Source organism: Grus americana, chromosome 2, assembly GCF_028858705.1.
Source record: "Grus americana isolate bGruAme1 chromosome 2, bGruAme1.mat, whole genome shotgun sequence".
Classification (NCBI taxonomy): domain Eukaryota; kingdom Metazoa; phylum Chordata; class Aves; order Gruiformes; family Gruidae; genus Grus; species Grus americana.
In genome coordinates, this window is record NC_072853.1 from 25,314,233 (window position 1) to 25,335,786 (window position 21,554).

Below are 21,554 nucleotides of genomic sequence, written 5' to 3' on the forward strand. Positions count from 1 at the left end.
AGGTAACCACCCTCAACTCAGCGACACTGAAAAGGGCCAAGATCTGAAAATTCAACTTTTTGCCGTTGCCAATCTGTACAGTTCACTTGAACATTCATTAAAGCAGTGACTGGAACCCATGTCCTTCCCAGACAGCTTGTCCACCTCAAAGCCACACAGCTACTCCTACTCTCTAAATCTATTAATGCCACTGAACTAACTTTGGTCCCAGATGCTGGGCCACTTAACACCACAGAGTCTGAGGTCCTTCATGCACGTCATCTTTTAGATTCCAAGAAAAACAGTAGCATAATTATCATACCACAGGCAGTGCTGCTCTAAGTAATAATAAACAATCCAGGCAGCCAATACTGAGGGTCATGGTCTCAAGATGTGAATCCAGTGAAGACAGAAGCAGGGCTTTGCTGTCCACTGTGCTCTCATGCCTGCGACTCTCTCCAACCACTGTCCTTAGCACTGAGCTCCTTATCAAAGGGGGTAACAAAGTCCCTCCAGAAGGATCTCCTTCTCTCTCAGCAGGTCAGTGGTCATCCAAGATGCTGGCAACTCAAGGGTAACTCCTCTGATACACATTAAAATCAACTTTTCTGTTAATCTAGATGAATTCCCTAATCCACTTCACCCCTGAGAAACAAAAAAGGAAGGTCAACACTGGGGAAAAATACATCAGCATTCATCAGCCAGGACTGGGGCCAGATCACTTCTTTCAGCATCCCTGGCTTAAAAAGACTGTGAGCCTATGGCAACAACATGCCTTCAACAGCTTTGAGACATATATTATCCCCATTTTATAAATAACAGGCTGGAACTATTTTCATATTTTTTAAGTTGCAAAACTCCCACCACCTTCTATAAGAGCAAGACTGGACCAAATGTTGTTGATAGTTGAACAAAAAAACCCACAACACGAACACAAAAACTAGGGAAAAGTCTACCAATACATTATCTTCATATTTATATTCTTTCAATTTTGCTGCAACAAACAGTACATAGAAACCAGAGACTGTTCCTTTTTTGAGAAGACACTTCAGGCAGGCTGCATTCTGGGGTTGGTTCTACTTGTCAGTATTTCTTCAAAATGAAAGGGCAGGGTGACCCATCAGGAAAAGACAGTGCATTTTAAAACACATGCAAAAAATATGAATTCTTTGATACTTTATGGTCAAACATCTGCTAAACTACTGCTTTCCTTCAATTATGGGATTCTCAAAGCAACAATTATATCTATTTTCCTCAGATTTTGGGGGATATAATCAGTACTACCAGAAATCAACACAGTCTCTATATATATATCTGTATGTTTTGCCAATGTTGAAACACTGGAAATGAGACAAGGACATTGACTAAATATGGTAAACCTTCAGTTTGTCAGCTCCCTAAACTGAGCACTTTCTAACATTCAATCCTGTTTGTTACCTAGGAATCCATTTCTTTGAGGTGGAAGATTTTCAATCTCTGCTGACTCCTGGAAACCCAGGTCACTTTGTGTTTCATGTTTCTCCTCTCCCTGTCGCCAAGACAGGCATGAAAGCTACTCCCTCCTTGTAAGGAGATCAAAGGAAGTGAAAACTTTCTCTTTGACCCAACACCTTCAAATCTTGGGATATACTGAAAGGGAAAACATTTTTCTTTCCTCCTCAATAACAAAATCTACTCTTTCCTGTGCTGCCCCTTTTTGCTGTGTAAATCAGACTGAATCTGAAACATGACATTCTGGCCTGTTGCCCAGTCCTAAAGAAGAAAATTGGGAAATGTGGATTTTATCCACAAGATCACTAGGTACCAAAAAGCCTCCTGGACATCATGAGAACAGTTCCAACCTCGAGTGAGCCAACCAGTTCTACGCCAAACTCGTATCTGAGCCAAAGTGGGCAAATCCCAGCAAATCCAATAAACGGGCAAAGCTGCGTCCACGTCCCATAAGGTTTTCAACCCCATAGGCATGGGTTAGATAGAAGACCTGCATGAAGAGACGCTTCTTGTATCCTGGAGTCAATGCTGGCTTGGGCTCCACAGCTAAAATACTGCTGCTATTTCAGGCTTCCTGTTCCTGCCCCAAAGGATCGCGGATTTTTTTTCCACACACTCACATGGCATATGTTGAAATGGAAAGTGAGCAGCCTCAGCATGCGCTCTGGCCATTGGGTCACTCTTAGGAAACATCGGTTTGAATTTCCAAGGACAGAAGGGAAAATAAACCCTGAATTTCCAACATCCAAAGCCAGGTTTCTAACCGCTGTTAGGCTATTGCCATGTTAATAAAGAGCCCTTCAGAGCACTAGCTGGGGGAGCTGAGCTCCAGGAGGAGCTCTGGGGGCACTAGGGGCCACTGGGTCCAGCATGAAGCACGAAGCACATCCAGAGAGAAGCAACTTTTTAAGTTTCTGCCAATGCTTCCTATTTTCTTAGCTCATCAAGTCTCAAGCCCGGGGGCACACAATGGGAAGGGAGGAATACAAGACATAACTGAGAGGATGAGAAAGCAAGAAATGGTCTCCTGTACCTCCTGCTGGGACAATGGCCAGATTCGTGGAGTTGACATCTAAAAGCCAGTCCTCAGCCTTTAACGAATCCCTCTGGCAAAGCTCGGCATGGCAGCGGTAGATCTCCCTGGTTTGATCCCGTGCAGCAACAGCAGCGCAGTGCCAGGAGAATCAGCATCAAGCATCTCTTATTGATTACAGGATCACTCACACTCCCACAGCTTCTCGGCTAAAAAAAGACAAATCAGAACTGCCGATATTCCCTCACTGAGGGAAATTGTTCAAATATTTCCGATGTGATTCAGGGCAGCTGCCTATCCCTTTTTCCCAAGAATAGGACACAGTGACAACTGCTTGCTAGAGCAGAGGGAGTGGATCTGGGAATTAATTCCTCAGAAGTGATGAGGCAGTGGTTTTAATAGTCTAACCTCACATTTTTTATTCTGTGCTTGGGATGAGTGTGAGTTTTAGGACATGAGCTTTTCTAAGCAGCACACCTTGCAATTCTCTTGCCCGGAGACACTGGTGACAAGTGGCTCTCGCCAGGCATTTCCGTCAGCCAGGCGGCCAGTCCAGCGATCGGAAGAACGAGAGCCAAGAGCTCACCAGGGACCAGCTACCCCGCATAACCTCCTCAAGCACAAAAACCTGTCACAGCTTGCACAGAGCAAGACAAGACCAGCACAAATTGTAACAGCCGTGAACAGCAGGATAGATTTTAAGTCAGAAGGGAAGTAATTTAATCAAAAGGATTCCACCAAGTGTGAGAAACTGCCCGCTCTTCTGAGAGATCTCATTGCCATGCAGTCTTCCAGCACCAACACACATACCTCTTCAGAAACACGGCAGATCTCAGAGGAAAGTAAAAAGATGAGGAAGAATAATGTGGGGTTTTGGACATCACTCGGTATAAACCAGCGCTGGATAATACAATCTTATCTTCCAAGACATCACCAGCCACAGAATAGCCTGACCATTCAGTCATCCATATAAGATCTTTACAGATGAAAAATAAGGACACAGCCTCTGTGAGCATTTTTAAACATGTAAATGCAGTATGTCTGTAACTGAAAAAAGGCAAACCTTGGAGTAAGACCAGGCAAGTGCAAATAACTACACAGCTAAGAAAGGGAAGCAAAAAGGAGACTTCTTGGGATGTGAAGATGTTCACTAAGATTAAATTGCAGGTTCTCTTTGCAGGTTCAGTAACACTTGCTCAACACCAAAACCACAATTTTAACTTTAGCTTCCTTTTTAGGAAGCTTGGAATAAGACCGGAAAGGATACAAATTAAGTTGTAGGTTTAACCTTTGCTGTAAGTATTCTCCTATCAAAGCACTAAGCCTTTATACATATCGTGGGATAAACAGGTATTAGTAATGGTTTTAGTTGTTTTGCTTTTTAGGCATGTGTTTACCTCAGTATGACAGAAATACCTCAGACAAAATTTACAGTAGCAGTTTCCCAAACCAAGTAAGATTTATTCCAAACATATCTTAAATTACCCAGTTTTACTTTGTTGTGTTTTGAAGGTCTGTATATTTTTTCTAAACAAAACAGCTTTTATACATTATTTGTCTCATTTCAAACAGAAAGCTATCACAAAAAATTATAATTCATAAAAAAAATGTGAGTATCATGTTACCTTTTATTTCCTAAACAAAATTTATTTTCTCATAAAGGAATAAAAATGCTTTTGAAGCAGTCTAGGAATAAGTCTATTGTTATTCACAGCGAGCAGTCACAGAATGTGGTTGTCATCCAGCCTTTAAATAGCAATCCTGAGAAAGTCCCACATCAATATATACAAAAAGAGAATCTTTTAAATCACTTCGTTTGCAAGCAAGCTAATATTTTGTGTCTCAAAACACCTGAACAATCATTCTTGTTCCTGAAGTAACATATCACACATGATCCACTAAAAGGCAACACACAGTTCAGTAACAGGTGAGCCAAAGACTTTTCCAAGGTGAACAGAAGACAGCAAGTGGAGAGAAGAGGGAGGAGGTGGGGGGGAAGGAATGGAGAAATAGATACGAATTGTCACACTTAGCAAGGGGCTGGCACTTTCCAAGCTCAGCCCGAGATTCTCCTCCTCTTCCTGCTGTCTTGTTTTTTCCTAGAGCGAAGTGCTGAGCTTAGCAGGACATGGCATGGCAAGAAGAGCAGAAATCACATGTCCACTTAACACCCCATGGAGAACTTCTCTGGCCAAAATGAAAAAGAAAGGGCTGGAAAACCCCAGATCACAAGAACAAGTTGCCCACCAACCTCAGCGGAGGAGCAGAATCTTTGCAAATGAGGTTCAGTAGTGTTAAACAAAAGGGTATAGATTTAATGGAGAGTTCAGGAATCAGCTCTGATTTTACAAGCTGGTCCAACCAAACTGAACTAAACCAAACTGTATCATTCACAACCACGTCATACACAAAAGACCCAGAAAAATAATTTCTTGTCTTGCAGAACTATTGTAGCAGGAAGAAAACTTCAGCTTGTCCACTGAGAGAAGTTGTTAGGGATATAGTACAGTCTGGTGTTAAAAAGCAAGAGATACTTAATTCCAAAAGGAAGAGTTACCTTCTGGAGGAGTTGCAACACTACTCCCAAGTCCCAAAATAGCGATGCTGTGATTCCTTGGTTCCAGCATCACTGCAAACTCTTCTCCTCTTTCCCAGTGTGGTACTTTCACAGGCTCCAGATGCACATTTTCCAGCCCATCTTCCTGCAGGGCACTGAACATATACTTGATGGCTGCATCTAGATTTTTTGAACCACTGAGTCTAGGTCCTATGGTATCAGTGAAAACTGCTAATCTATCGTAAGATCTGTTCTGAGCTTTTCCATGAACAGCAAGATCAATAATAGCTTCAGCAATATCAGTATAGCCAGCTATCTCTTTTTTAATGTCTTCAAATGTTCTCGGGTAACTGTCATCTCTTCTCAAAGATTTCCCAGCATACTGTGGTAATAAATTCATGAAAAATATTAAGAATAGATACTTCATTTTTTCTCTTTTTTCTTTTCCACAGATGGCCTGTTGGAGAGACAAAAAAAAAAAATCATACAGCTATCAGCAATACTTTTGTGTTATTTGGATTGGCAGACCAAAATGAAAAGAAATCCGTTTATCATTAAAATGCTTTGATCAGAACTGGCAGGAAAGTAAACTCAACTTGGAGACACAATTATTGAAAGCAAATGAAAAAGATACTTAGACAACTGGACACAACCTTTGTTGTGGTCTTCAGAAACATCCTTGGAATGCTGCATCTCTTTATATAATCACATCCTTCACCAAATCAAAACCCAGGGTTGCTCCCATCCAGGAGGTGCTTTGCATCTCCCCTCTGTTAGAAGCAGGATTTGCCAAAAGTGCCAAATCAAATGTCTTCACACAAAACATCTGGACAAAAACATTTCTTAAACTATTAATGAATAAAAGTGTTTCTTAATCTCTATCTTCATAATCAGGAAAACACTTTCGATGGCACTAGAAAGATGTCAGAGCAATTTAGATCCAACGCCTCCAGGAAGAAAGTATTAATTTCTTCATTGCATAAATCCATGACTATCAGAGAAACACAATTTCTTACTAACTGTTGTATCTCTTAAGGACTGACTTCAGCAGCACTGTAGAGGTGCAGTGCCAGAGGTGCTGATCTGTGTACCAAGAGTTATCTTTGTTAATGGTTTATAGTTTATCCATCTTATCGTTAAAAGTTCTCATTTTTAAGATCTTACAAATTTTCAATCCCACAAAAGCAGCAGCTTGTCTATACTATTAATTGAACAGACAAAAAAAAAATCTGGAATCAGTTGGAGCAGTTGCAAAGCTCTTTTATATACAGGAAGTATAATTATCCAAACCCAAAATATAAAGCTCTTTATTGATATACATAAAAGGAAATGTAATTGTTTCATTTTCCTTTGAATTTAAATCAGGCTGCAATTTGGACGATAAAAATTAGTAATAAGAAATAAGGCCTTTAAATCAGCTCTATGGCTGCAGCTATTATGAGACTTAAAAAAATAGTAATTAGTTACAGCCAAGTGAAGTGACAATTACTATGAGCCCAAAAAGATTTTGATTCAGCACTTTTGCCACTTTCATGGACTTTCATTGGAATACCAGCATTTTTGAAAAATAATCTAATTTGCCTTATAAAACAGTAACACTACAGGCAAATGTTAGCCTTTACTCTACAAAAATATGTTTTTCTTGGAAACAATTGTTCTACAAATAGCAAAGGACTAATTAGTTGGCTGATATGGATAAGATGGGTAAATCAGACCTGCACGGCAGAAGTATTACTAAAAGCTTTTTTTGTTAAAGATTTCCACCTTTTCCTTCTTCCCAGTTTGTATTTATTTAGTATTTCTGTAAAGTAATACTCTTCATTTTATAATCACTGACATGAGGAATCATGACAACATACTTGCCTTGTATTTTTGGTTCATGATGTTATGTGTATACAGAGAGCCAGTACAAAGGTGGGGAGGACGGTATAAGTGTGTGTGTACGCGCATACACGTGTATTTGCATACATTACATCCACACATGATATTCACATATAAAATTTAAAAAAAAAAATCCTCCTTTATTCTCAGACAATTGCACACTACAATTGCTTTAACTGAGCATTAATTGTCAGTCATTTTATGGAGCAGGCAAATTTCACAATAACCAAATAGCTTTGTAAATCATAATGCCAGAAGGGACCAGAGTATCTACCTTGTCTGACCGCCACAGAACAGTGATTGCAGGATATTCCTAAATTAACTCCCCCCACCAGAAGCCACACAGCAAACCAGCAGCCAAGCCAATTCTTCAGAGAGTAAAGGTGAGGTTACACCAGTGTTGTGCCTCTGGGACACATGCCACAGTCGTATTCAAAGCTTGTGCAAGCTCCATTCTGAAATTCTAAGCTAAGAAACCACCTTTCCATTTGTTTTTCTTACAATAAACCACAAATAGATGAACTCACTTTCTCAAGATGTTCATTCTGGACAATTTTCCAGCATTTGCTTTCCTAAACCCACTCCTGCATGCTCACACAGCATTTCCATATTCCTCCTAGGTCACCTGTCCCTGCTTACGTCTGAGTTGTGTCAGGAGCATCTTGTTCATCCATGCAGGCCTCCTGGCATCTTTGCTTTCTCTGCTGCTTGTTGAGATGGACTGTTCTTGAGCTTGGAGTAGGTGATGCTTGAATATTAACAAGCCTTCTTAGGATCCTCCTCCCTCTTTCAGGGTCTTATCCCACAAGATTTTTACCAAGCAGAAGAGGTCAAAATCTTCTCTCCTGAAGTCCAGCACTATGATCTTGCTTTTTGCCCTGCTCTTAGGATCCTGAACTCCATTATCTCATGGTGACTACAGCCAAGGCTGCCTTTGACCTTCATACCACAACCAGCCCTTCCTTGCTTGTATGAGGTCCAGCACAGCATCTCTCCTTGCTGGCTTCTCTATTACCTGTGTCAGGAACCTCCTGGATTGCTTAACCAGCTGTTTTGACCCTCCAGCAGTCACTGGGATGGTTAAAGTCCACTATGATCATCAAGGCCTGTAAATGAGAAACTACTTCTAGCTCTCAAGGCCTCATCTACTTGTTTTTCCTGATCAGGTGGCCTACAGCAGACGGCTACTACAATGTCACCCATATTGGTGTGCTCTTTAATCCCTATCCATAAACTCTCAGTTTGCTCATCATCCATCCCTAGGCAGAACTCCAAGCACTTCAGCTGTCCTCTCACATAAAGGGCAACTCCACCTCCTTTTCTTCCCAGCTTGTCCTTCCTACAGAACATATATCCATCCATTGCAGCATTCCAGTCATGTGAGCTATCCCTCCACATCTCCATGATCCCAACAAGATCATGCAACTGCCCACAGATCTCTAACTCCTCATATTTATTCCCCATGTAGCGTATATTAGTGTACAGGCACTCAGAAGCACAGATTTATCAATGGAAACAGAAGAGGCAACCCACGTTTTTGTGAGAGCTGTCTGATCGGCTCCCAAGAAGCGGGGATGACCCATCAGGCATGCATTCATAAGATGCCAACTGAAATGCCAGCTGTGCAACACAGAATTAAGACACAGAAAGAGTGAAAGGATTAAACCACATTTCTAGGACCCATAAATGACCAGAAGAGAAAAAAACCACACAAACTTTTTGTAGTCACCAAGCCTAGCTCATATGATAACCAGCACAAATTGCCAGCCTTTCATAGTCCTTTATGGGTCTTTTCATAAACAGCAAGTTAAACAATAGCTTTAACAATACAAGAATATTAAGTTATTCTCCTTAACTATTCGAATGTCCCCTAAACTTGAGATCAAGGCAGTAAAAAATTCTTCATGGTGAAGTGTCATCTTCCCAAAATAACAACAAAAATCATCTGTGATTTCATCTGTGAGTGACAAATTTATCACACAGATTTCCTCTCTCTCTGTGAGACAGACAGGGCAAAGGTCTTACACAACCAGGAGCAGAAAACTCGGGTTATCTCAGGACACTGACAGAGAACTGTAAAATGCCTGTCATAGTCTGAGTTACTGTTTATTTGTGGTTATACTACACAGACGGTATTGGTGTATTTTTATTGCTATGCTCTGTACTTTCCCAATGTTCCTTCCCTTTGGACTAGTTAATTACATGCTCATAGACATCCTCTGCTAGAGACATCAGTAATTTTCTCAGGATGACCATGCTCATTCCTTGATTTTTGCCAAGCTCATCATTCACAAAGAAGCAATCAAGATAATCTGATTTCTGCCATAAGACAAATTCTTGCTGAGTGTAGTAAGACAACAACTTTGTAGAGTTAGTTCCAGAAACTTAAGGTTTAGGAGTTTGTTTGTTTAAGGGTTTGCAAAATCTACCAAAGTTGATACATTTAGTTGCTAAACAGAAAACACAGAGGGATTGTTTAATTAGCATTGGCCACCTCAAAGAGCCCACAGCTACCAACTTCAGGCATTTTTTCAATGGAGAAATGAAACCACAGTTATCACATTTCCCTTAACTAAGAAATGCTTCCTTTGCTCTCCCTGGCCTCATTCAAAAACAGCAGCCTCCGCACTCCAAAGGCTGCCCCAGAAGAGCTGCATTTAAGAGCTGCACTTTTTCCAGGAATTTCCCACTGAACACTGAGAACAAATATGTTTCCACAGCTTTTGTGGATGTAACACACTCCTGACACGCCCAGCATTTCACTACCTGCCACTGCACTGTAAGAGAAGCATAACTGAACTCAAACCCTGGGCAAGGACATAAGAATGGGAACGCAATTTATTGTGCTTTCCTTGAATACTCCAGCATAATCTGTCCAAAAGCTAGCAGTGCTCAGAAATAATTCCCTGCTAGGTAAAAAACATCATACTCACTTGGATTGCAATACAGGAATCACTCCTCTGCTTATTCAGGGAAAGAATAGCACATCTGTTGTCCCAGTCTCTGCAACATTAAGTTTATCCCACCAGTGAACCATCTGGGAAAAGAAACTACCGATTTTTTGCACACCTCACTAGTTAAGACTCAGCAAATGAACATCACAGTGCCAGCCAAATTAAAAAAAAAAAATAACAGGACAGTCACAACTGTTCGGTGCATTTAATTATTCACTGAATTTCTTCAGTAGAAGTTTAGAGCAAAATGAGACTGGAAGAAAAGACACTTTCAGGAAGTACAGTCCTTTCTCCAAGGCCTATTAATGCATCTGATTCCATGGCTCTCTAGTACAAAATAACCATTTTCTAAACTAGGGATAAGAATCTGGGATTCCCCTTACCCTTCGAGGAAGTAAGGATGCTTGTTAGAGGGTTACGATCCTTCTACTTTATTTCTCTGACCCTGTAAATCTTGCATGCATGGAAAAGGGACAGAATGGTTCTGTTCCAGCCCTCCCTGCAAGCTCATGTTTAGGGTATTCTCCTAAAAAGTGAAGATCTCAAGACCACGTAAAACCTACAACTCCCACCTTCCACTTCTTCAAAGGGACTTCTAATCACTGACATAAGGAAAAAGTGGGAGCTGCCATTGCTCCTCTTCCCATTTTGAGCAGAACTGAAAGCCATTCACATATTAGACACTGCATGTTTACGCCAGATGAATTTGGCCTCCGCAGGGCTTAGGGCTTAATCATCTCCAGCTTAAAGGGTTATGTAGGCTCTCGGCTTTCCAGAATGAAAGACTACACTTAGGAACCATGGAAACTCTGTGGTCCACAATGAGGACAAAGCTAAAAGGCAGTACTGCAAAACTGTTCCAGTTCTTTTAGTTTCAGGTGAAGTGGATGATAGGCATCCAGCCATGGCTGTACATAGATCCATATACAGAAGGAAGGATGTGGTCTGAATATAGTCCATAGAAGAGAGAGATTTCCTGCAAAATCCTAGCAGAACATTTCAAAGGGAAACTCTGGAGCAAGGAAGACATACCCCCCGGTGGAGGAAGACCAAGTTAGGGAGCACTTAACAAACTGGACGTATGTAAATCCATGGGTTGCACCCACAAATACTGAGGGAGGTGGCTGATGTCATTGTGAGGCCACTCTCAATTATATTTGAAAGGGCATGTCACTCCTATCGTCAAGAAGTAAAAGAAGTAAGATGTAGGGAACTACAGGCCAGTCAGCCTCACCTCAATCCCTGGCAAGGTAACAGGAGAAAATCCTACTGGAAATTATTTCCAAATATATGAAGGACAAGAAGGTGACTCGGAATAGTTAGCATGGATTTACCAAGGGAGAATCATGCTAAATCAACCTGATACAGCTTTCTAGGACAAAATTACTGGCTTGGTAGATGAGGGAAGAGCAGTGGACGTTGTTTGCCTTGACATTAGTAAGGCATTTGACAGTCTCCCATAAAGTCTTAGGGAAGCTGATGAACTATGGGCTGGATGAGCAGACAGTGAGGTGGACTGAAAACCAGCTGAACAACCAAGCTCAAGAGGGTTCTGATTATTTGTACAATATCTAGTTGGTGGCCAGTAACTAGTGGTGTCCCCTAGAATCTAATGCTTGGTCCAGTACTCTTCAAGAACCCCATTAATGATCTGGATGCTTGGACAGAGTGCAGCCTTGACAGACTTGCAGACAATATGAAGTTAGGAGGAGGGGCTGTGTACACAATGGTTGTGCTGCCACTCAGAGTGAATTGAGAAATAGGCAGGCAGGAACCTTATGAAGTTCAACAAGAGGAAATGGAATGTCCTGTGTCTGGGGAGGACTAACCCCCATGGACCAAGAGAGGCTGGGGCCACCCAGCTGGAAAGCAGCTTGGCAGAGAAAGACCATGGGGTCCTGGTGGACAAGCTGAGCATGAGTCAGCAATGCAACCTCATGGGAAAGAGCAAGAGCCTGGTGGGCTGCACATTAGAAGGAGTGCTGCCAGCAGGTGGAAGGAAGTGATCTTTCCCATCTGCTTAGTACTGGTAAGGCCACATCTGGAGTATTTGCCCATTTCTGGACCCCTCAGTACAAGAGAGACATGGACATACCGGATAGAGTCCAACAAAGGGCCATGAAGATGATTAAGGAACTGGAGTATCTCTCCTATGAGGAAAGGCTGAGAGAGCTGGGACTGTTCAGCCTGCAGAAGACTCAGGAGGGCTTTCATCAGTGGGTATAAATTTCATGAATGGGTATGAATACCTGATGGAAGGGAACGGAGACGAAAGACCCAGGCTCTTTTCAGTGGCACCCACCAACAGAACAAGAGGCAATAGGCACAAACTGAAGCATATGAAATTCCATCTGAACACAAGAATGGCCTTTTTTATTGTGAGGGTGGTCAAAAACTGGAACAGGTTGCCCAGAGAGGTTATGACGTGTCCATATGGGGAGATATTCCAAACCTGACGGGGCACAGGTCTGTGCAACTTGCTGCAGCTGACCCTGCTTAAACGGGGAGTTTGGACTAGATGAGTTCAAAAGACGTCTTCCTACCTAAATCTGTGATTCAGAATGTGAAAGGAAGTCATCAGCACAACCTGAAAGGATTTAAAAAATCAAGGGAGAAAGGTTCTAGGCATGCAGAAGAAAAAGAGAAATTAAAGGCAGGAAATAAGTCTTTTCCAGTTCAAATGAGTATGAAAGAGAATGAAATGTATAGCACAGTGCTACATGTGTAGTGCAGACAGTGTCATATATTTAATAGTAGCTAAGCAGCTACTTTAAGGATACTTCCACCTATCGTCTGATCCATTTGTCTGTAGCTAACTACTGTCTTTGATGCTAAAGGGCAAGATCATTGGGATCTTCATCTTTTATGGTGCCCTGATAGAAAAGAGCTTTAGCACACCCAATCTGTAACCAGGCTAACTGGTGTTACCACCATTAAAATCATTACAATACAAATTATTTCAATGTAACAGATGGAAAAGAATGAGAGAAAGAGGGTAAAAAAACCCTCTCAGATGAGAATATTGTTTACAGCAATCAGATAACTGAAAGAGGCGTAGAGGGAACAGAAATAGGATAAACAAAGCTAGAGCAATGCTTCTTCTCCAGTGTGGCAAAGTTTTCCCAAAATCCCAGTTGAAAATACAGACAAAAGGATACAGACAGTTCACAAGTCATGGTTATGGGAAATGAGGAAAGAAAACAATAAATTTAGGGTATTAACCACTTAATTGCTAGAGATCTGCTAAATCTGCAGAGTATCTATCAGTTTCCTAACCATGTATCATTTGATTTTCCTCCAAGGAATGTAGGAAACCTTGAAATCACAGTGGTTTTGATAACATGAGAATAGACTGAAAAGCCCCAGGGTAACAAACTCACATGCTGCAGAGTGATGTCTGATACATTTAATAGCATCTGAAAGAAAGTTTGTTGTGACAGCTGTGGAGTAGGATGGCTGGAAGGCTAGGTGGACTTGCAAAATGAGGAGGAGATTTCTGCCTAAAAATAAAGTCATGGAGTTCTTCCATCACTTAGAAAGACAAGGGGGGCGGGAAGGAAAGCTTTATGGTCTTGAAGAGTGAAGCAGAAAAGCAGACATTCCTCAAAGACTGTTTTTCCAGAATTGTCAAGATTCCTCATCTGGGAGAACATTTAATCAGTTGGGCAATCTTGGCTTTGGGAACACTCACAGTCAAAGTTATCATTTACATTACAAAATCCTTAAAATGAGCCTTTTTACATCTAAGGCTAAGGAAGGGAAGAGTACAACACAATATGGATACAAGACTTTAAATACAATACAAAATCTTATCACTTGGACCCAAAAGCCTAAAACTCCAAAGGAAACACCTGAGCTGTTTTACATTTACCAACTTCAGAAGAACTATCCTTATTTGCTACAACTGAAGATATGTCCTGAAATCCTTGAAAAGATAAGTGTGACCTAGTAGTATATGACAATATACACTCAGGTAGTGACATTGACTTACACAGACAGAATAGGAAAGAAAATGTTTAAAGAAGGCTAAGGATTAAAAGAGATAAAGTCCAAATGCACCCAGAGACACTGCAGTCATAGCTCCCCATCTGGCAAAAGAAAAACTTCATACCCTATTTATACTCTGTATGGTGGAAGTAATATAGCTTAACATAGGAAGGAAGCAGTAAAAGCAACCACACTTAACTCTTGCTTCACCTGCAAGCCTCAGAATAGTAACAGGCTACCTTGGTATAATCTTATTCAGTAGCTGCTGCTAAAATGGAGGGCACTAATCCTAAAGACTCACACCATAATCCATGTGCAGAGTGGTGTATCAGCAAAGACACAGAAACGATGTCTGCTACTTCCCTAGGAAGCAGTGACAGCCAAGACAAAAATTAAGTAAAAAAACCCCAAAACCAAAACCAAAAATTATCACAGAACAATGCCAAGGCCACATAGCAGCTGATACTATTCTTAATGAGCATTCAAAATACAAACAGTTCCCAAAAGGAAGTATGTTATCTTTTCAGAGGCAAAAGAGGAATTCAGTGGGATTTTTAGATGAGAACAACTGAACAGAACAGAAATATTTAATGAAAGGAAGGCACTTAGGAAACGACGCCGAAATACAGTGTTGTTCATACTACAATGAATGCCAAAGTACATAGCTAATGCCAGCCGATGGCACTGAAAGATGACTGGGGGTCATGGTGGGAAAGATGATTTTGGACAATTAAATCAAAACGTAACAGAATAGGGTTGCAGTGATATTATCTGGTATTTTGATGCTCAACTTCGGTGACAAGTCCGCAACTATTGCTCTAGGGTAAAAAACAAGACAGGTTGCGTTCAGACATAGAAAGACTGGCTTATAAAAAATCAATATATTCACACACTCATTTTGAGATAAAACATTAGTGGCCTCTTAGTAATTCAGGGAGCCCTTCTTGATTGTAAAGGCCCTTGGGATAGACACATATCTTGTATCTTTTCATGAAATTCATACATAATTGAGACACAAACTCTTGAGAACTGCGTATTTTTCTTTCAGCCTTTCCTACAGGAGAAAATACTCCCTTTTTATTGAGGCAATAAAACCACAGAAATCTCCTCTTACAACCTCTTCTGTATTTTCTTATCTGAGGAGATGAATTAGGCTATGGAAAAGAATGAAGTACCCAAGAGAGAGAAACAAGAGGCCACAAATTAAGGGGCACCAAAGACAAGAATTGCCAGCAAGGCCCCATACTTAAATATCTATCACCCAAAATTGTAAATTAAGTTTCTTTTTGAAAATATGTTCAACAAGACATCTTATATCCTGTATTTAGTTAAACTATTCCCACAAGTCTGATGCTAAATATTTTCTTTCTGAGTTTTTACTGAAAGACTAGCAGACTGCATCCGGCCAAAGGACAAAACCTATCTTCATACCAGGAGAAAGCCTAAAACAGAAGGTATGAGCTATGAGCAAATGATCTATCCGTATCTCTGGATAGCAAAAGCTGCTAAAGTTGATGGGTAACAGCAGCAAACCTAGTTTCATTAACAACAGTCAGTGCAGGGCTGTTACTGTCACAAGTTGGTCTGCCACCCCTGTGAAAGCCAAAAGGAATCAAACTGCCAAGTCTCTGGCACTCGCAGGCACTTCCTGGTGCTCCTCCAAGCAGCGTTCCAACTTAAGGCTGTTCAGTCCTACAGAACACGTATGCTTTATGTTGCTCCAGATTTTGGCCAGAAAACACAAATACTTCAACTATCTCCTTCCAATAATTAAATCTTAGTTTTAAAGGTGACTATACACTACTAAGGGTCAGGATATTTGCCAAAATGAACCACCAAAGTAAGTAACCTTAGTTACTAATTATCTAATGGAGTGCAACAGGCCATGTTTTCTGATGAAATGACCTGTCTGGCCTTAACAAAAACCACGTCACATAATAATCTCACCTACGCACATTATATACCACTCCAGAATTATAAACTCTTAAGTCAAATACTTAGCATTTCCATATATGACAAGAATAATATTCCTCTATGACCACACATCTACAAAACATTTTTTGCTTTGTATATGGAACAAAATTTTTCATTTTAAGTCAACAAGTTCAGAGAAAAGTTATGCACATTATTAAACACTTCAAAGACCAAAGAAGGCAAGACCAATATTTTTAAAAGTATTCAACTATTTTAGCTATTTTACTCCATAGACCTACAATCTCATTTTACAGACACGCCAATTCCAAATTAAGTCAGTAATTATTCAGCATTGCTGAATATGATGAGATATTTAAGAATATTAATAAATAAAAATTCCAGATTAAAATAACTGTAACTTCTCCGAACATCTTTTTTGTTAGGTTTTTTCATCTAGTTTTCCCTACAGTCACAACAAAGGTATGTTCCTCATAGTGCTACAGTAACAACATTCAAGTGGTTTTGTGAAGCTGAGAAATCTGGTGAACATATTGCTAGACTTGTTAAGAAAACTGATATTCTAGTCTTTTGCCTCCTTACTGTAGGATACGCCCACCAAGCCTTCCCTTACCAGAGCAACAAAGGACAAATTTGTAAATACAACTATATGAAAAAGGCACAGCATCAAGAATTTCTCATTACAATTGACAGAAATAATTATGATGCACACATTTCTTTACTTATAGGAAAGGATATTAATTTCAATGAGATATGTTAGGAAGTATGTTGTTTACGATTTCATCATGCTCACTAGGGCATAACACTGGTACTCAAATATCACACTGTATTCCAACATATCAACATAGGAAAAAAATTGCTACAGTTCAGCGGCAATATACAATTGGGACCACCATCCCATCACAGACTGCACTGCGACATACAAACAAGAGCAAGCTTTGAAAGTTTAAACATACAGAACCAAGGCAAAGAACAGACTGCAAACAAGATAAATACACTTTACTTAAAGAGCTTGATAGAAAATTGGTTTTCAGCCAATTTTGAGAAATAAATTAGCAAAACCAGACCTCTCTGATGTTGAAGAAAGCTCCAACACAGCTTCATCAAAGCTACTCCCCAGTGCAGCACACATTTGATCATGGAGCACTAAGCTACCATGCATATGACAGTTCTGATTCTGCATTTAACTTCTAATTACTTGTTACTGCCATTTAAAAGACAAACATTTATCTAACAATTTTGCTATTGCAGGACAAAAAAAGTCAGTTATGACTGCAGACTGCAATATTTATTTTTTTTATTTCAAGTGGCATTCAACAGTCCCAGTTACGATCAGGGTCCACAGTGCTACCCAGTGCACAGATACACCGAGACAAACATGCCTTAGGGCCTTACAACTACAGACAGGCAAAATGGACAAACAATTGGAAGAGGAGGGACCCAGAAGTGACATCTCCAAGTGGTTCAGTTGCTACATGAAAGACATTTCAATCAGCGTGACCACTCGGCCTCTCTCCTGACACTACCAAGAGGAGCTAGTCAAAAGCTTGCTGCAGTAAAGCAAATGGTCATATTACAAAAAGTCAACTGGAAATCAAAGTGGAAAAAAAAACCAACAACAACAAAAAAAACCCCAAAGAACATACCAAAGAGTAAACACACCAATTACATAGAGAGGGCAGTGACAAATGCTGACATCAGTGAGTTCGGGTAAGACTATTCCTATTTTTCTGAACCATGCAATTCTACTTCCAAAGTGAATTTTTAAAGATGTGTTTAAGTTGTGTTGGTATTTTTTAAAATAGGGGATAGCAATATAGTTATAAATGTAAACAATTATTGTATCTGGTATGCTAGTAGTAAATGAAATAATGAATCTCAAAATGTCTGTCCTCAATTTATTTTTGTTCACACACTAAAACAGCTGGCATGTTTCTCTCCAGAATTCGCATGCAGTGACTCAGAAGATCCATCATGCAGGTAACCTGTGAAATAGCTTACACCAAGTTGCTATAGGTTAGCAAATCTTGGATAAGTATTGACAATTTCCTGTGCAGACAAAATTTGAACATGGGTAAATATGTACAGGGAAATCCAGATGTATTGATTTAGCTATAAATGGTGATTTTCAAAACCACATATTTGCCTTATAATTACAGAAAATTCAGAGGGCTTTATCCACAGCATGAGTAGAGAGACTATTTAACATTTGGGGCTCTGGTGTTACCAGTATGAGGAAAAAACAGAGCCTCTGCCTCCTTCAGTGAATCCAGATGTTGCAAATGTCAGTCTCTTAATGAATTAAATGCAATTCCAAATTAAAATGAAACTGGTATTGGAGGATTGCTTAAACTTGGTTTTGATTTTATCACAGCTTGCAAGCAGGGGCATTGATAAAGTAGAGTTTACATAAAGTTACAACTGCTTCTTCATTCAGAAGCAGCCAAAAAGTCATCTTTGACTCCTCGATGAAGCGCTGATCCTTTCAGGATGACGGTCTCACCACATGTGCCCACACTTCCATGATTTCCATAATAGGGTCATTCCTCAGAAAGCTCTTCTTTGAAACCACTTCAAAGCCGGGCTGGGACATAAACAGTGCTTTGGGGAATGAATTATGTCTCAGTACTGCTCCCCGATGATGACAACTTCCCAGTTATCCACTGGAACAGATCTGATGGCCAACACTAATCCTACACTCCTTACTCCATGTTTACCAACAAGCCCTACTTGTTGAGTACAAACACCTAGAGAGCAGGCAAGCTCAGCAAGAAGCCTACATTTCTGAGGTTTACTATCCCGTTTAATTCCTAGATTCGGACTTTTTCTACAGCAAAGCTACCTTTTGCTTTCAGAAGAGCAGCTGACCTTGCACAAGCCACCACCTGCAGTTGCAATGATGCTTGCAGGTGCAGCTAACAGCCCAGCTGTTACCTCACTGCAGCTGAAAATGTTTTCCAGGAAAAAAGCTAGTATTAGCTGACTTTCATCCTTCCCATGCCGCTTGTCTGTAGGGACAGAAGATGTTAGACAGCATGTTTCATTTTGAGAATTTTTGGAGGTTGCATTAGACAGATGCCTACTCTAGTTGTTATTATTTATCCAGTGTGCATCTGGTTTTTTATATACAGTTCACATACTGATAAGCTCCCGATAGTTATTTTTATATAACATTCTTCAAAGGAACTTTCCCATGCTCCCATTCCTGTCTACATGCTGCTCAATCGGCCTGTGTGTTCTGGATTTTCAGAAAACAGTCATCACAGAATCATAGAACAGTTTGGGTTGGAAGGGACCTTAAAGGCCATCTAGTCAAACACCCCCACAATGAGCAGTGACATCTTCAACTAGATCAGGTTGCTCAGAGCCCCATGAGGCATCTACCACCTCTCTGGGCAACCTGTGCCAGTGTCTCACGACCCTCATAGTGAGTAATTTTTTCCTAATATCTAATCTAAATCTCCCCTCCTTCGATTCCCCCTTGTCCTATCACTACCTGCCCTCATAAACAGCCCCTCTCCAGCTTCCCTGTAGGCCCCTTTAGATACTAGAAGGCTGTTATAAGGTCTCCCTGGAGCCTTCTCTTCTCCAGGCTGAACAACCCCAACTCTCTCGTCTGAATACATTTAATTCTAATACCAACACACTGGCAACAGAAGCAACGGAGAAGTGCCATATCTTCCAGGATTACAACAATGAGGAAAAGCCAAAGGAGATAAAGCAGCATGTAAAAAGGGAGCAAAAAAAATTAGAAAATGTGATGACTACTCCCCCGAAACATAACTGCTCTGATTTTGGGAGCAGTTCTCTGACCCTTGAGACCTGTAAATGCATGATAATGGGACTGACAAGAGCGTAGTGTGTAACACAATGATGAGATAGCTGAGAGGGCTTCACCATCATCACAAGAAAATGCTACTGGTTTAAAAAAAAAAAAAAAACCGAAAACAAACCAAAAAACCAACAACCACCAAAAATGAGCATATAAACATCAGATACGCTTTATAGATAAATATATCCTGCAGTTTTTAACTGCTGGGTTCATCTCCTGTCTTAAAGTCAGAGTCAGCAAAATAGGATTCACTTTGTACAGGGGTTTGTTTATGCTTCTACTTTAAATAAAACTTGCCATATGATCTGGATCGAAGAAACATAGGATATATCACTATTGATAAAGATAGCTCCTCAAATAAAGCTTAAAACATTCATTGAGTTCTTTCAGCCTAAAAGCTTAGACTATAAGGCAATTTTCACAAATTTGTTTCACAAATAACATCAAATGGGAGAGTATGATGTGGGGAAAAAAAAATGATTTCTAGCCATGCCAAAATTCCCATACTAGAGAAAGCATAAAGTCTTGTTCACTTACGACCACAAAATAACTCATGCTGTTGTGTCAAAAGGATGATCTTTACTCAAAAACGATATTCTGGGCCAAAAAATCAGACCTACTTTGAGCAATGAGAGGACTGCTAACAGAAACACCACTTAGTGCTGGGAAAATAACTTTTTCCTCTTGGGAAAAAGACTTGCAAATGAGTTTTCAGCTCATCTACTGCCAGATGTAAATATCAAAAGATAATCATACTATTCTGACCACCTCTGTTTCCAATGAAACAAAAAATTCATTGTCCCAGTCAAAATTTAGATGTGAGGCTGAAGAGACCGTTGTCACCTGCTATGAGCACAGCAAACTCTTAAGAGATATTCTGACATTCAGTGTAAGCTGTTCTCTCCAAGTTTCTTCCAGTTTGACCACTTTCTCCTCTCTCATCACCAGATTTGGACAAGTACCAAAAAAGCCCCATATGATCCACCCGTATCAGATATGCTTGGTTTGGCTCTGCCAGGTCTTTTTAATAATTATGACTGTAGTGTACACCAGACAGCACTGAAAAGCAAGATGTATCTGCTGACTCGAGTGCCATCACTTGCTGGAAACAAGCACATCTGTCCTCCTTCAGTTAGAGACATTCCTGCTCACCACCACCCTTTCTGCAAGTTTTCTCTTCAGCTATAAGTGGTAGGTCCAAAATCAAGCATGAATCGCAGACCTTAGCTGCAGTAGTAATGTATGCTAAAATCAGTGTAGGTGTATTTTACCAGCCTATGGACTGGGCAATAGAAAATTTGGATCAGTTGTGGCTTAAGTCCATCTAGGTCCCAGCAGCTGCAAGTAAATTAGACAAAGGCAGTGTCCTGGTTTCAGCTGAGAGGGTTAATTTTCTTCATAGTAGCTAGTAAGGGGATATGTTCTGGATTTGTGCTGGAAACAGCGTTGATAATATAGAGATGTTTGGACCTATTGTTGAGCAGTGCTTACACAGAGCCAAGGCCTTTTCTGCTTCTCGCGCTGCCCTGCCAGCGGGATGGCTGGGGGTGCACAAGAAGTTGGGAGGAGACACAGACAGGACAGGTGACCCAAACTGACCAAAGGGATATTCCATACCATATGATGTCATGCTCAGTTTATAAGGAGCTTGGGGGAAGAGGAAGTGGAGGGGGTGGCAGCGTTCGGAGTGATGGCGTTTGTCTTCCCAAGTAATCATTACACGTGACAGAGCCCTGCTTTCCTGGGGATGGCTGAACACCTGCCTGCCCATGGGAAGTGGTGAATGAATTCCTTGCTTTGCTTTGCTTATGCGCGCAGCTTTTGCTTTACCTATTAAACTGTCTTTATCTCAACCCACGAGTTTTCTCACTTTTACCCTTCCAATTCTCTCCCCCCATCCCGATGGGG

The 21,554-nt window shown here is 40.6% G+C and overlaps 1 protein-coding gene across 1 annotated transcript in view; it reads right to left on the reverse strand.

The window, feature by feature from the left end:
- CPQ (carboxypeptidase Q) overlaps positions 1-21,554 on the reverse strand; it is a 156,458-nt gene that overhangs the window by 130,012 nt on the left and 4,892 nt on the right. Inside the window, exon 2 of the mRNA XM_054817998.1 lies at positions 5,061-5,517. Coding sequence (XP_054673973.1) covers positions 5,061-5,487 — 427 coding nt within the window. The 5' untranslated portion in view covers positions 5,488-5,517. The remainder of the gene's footprint in view (positions 1-5,060; positions 5,518-21,554) is intronic.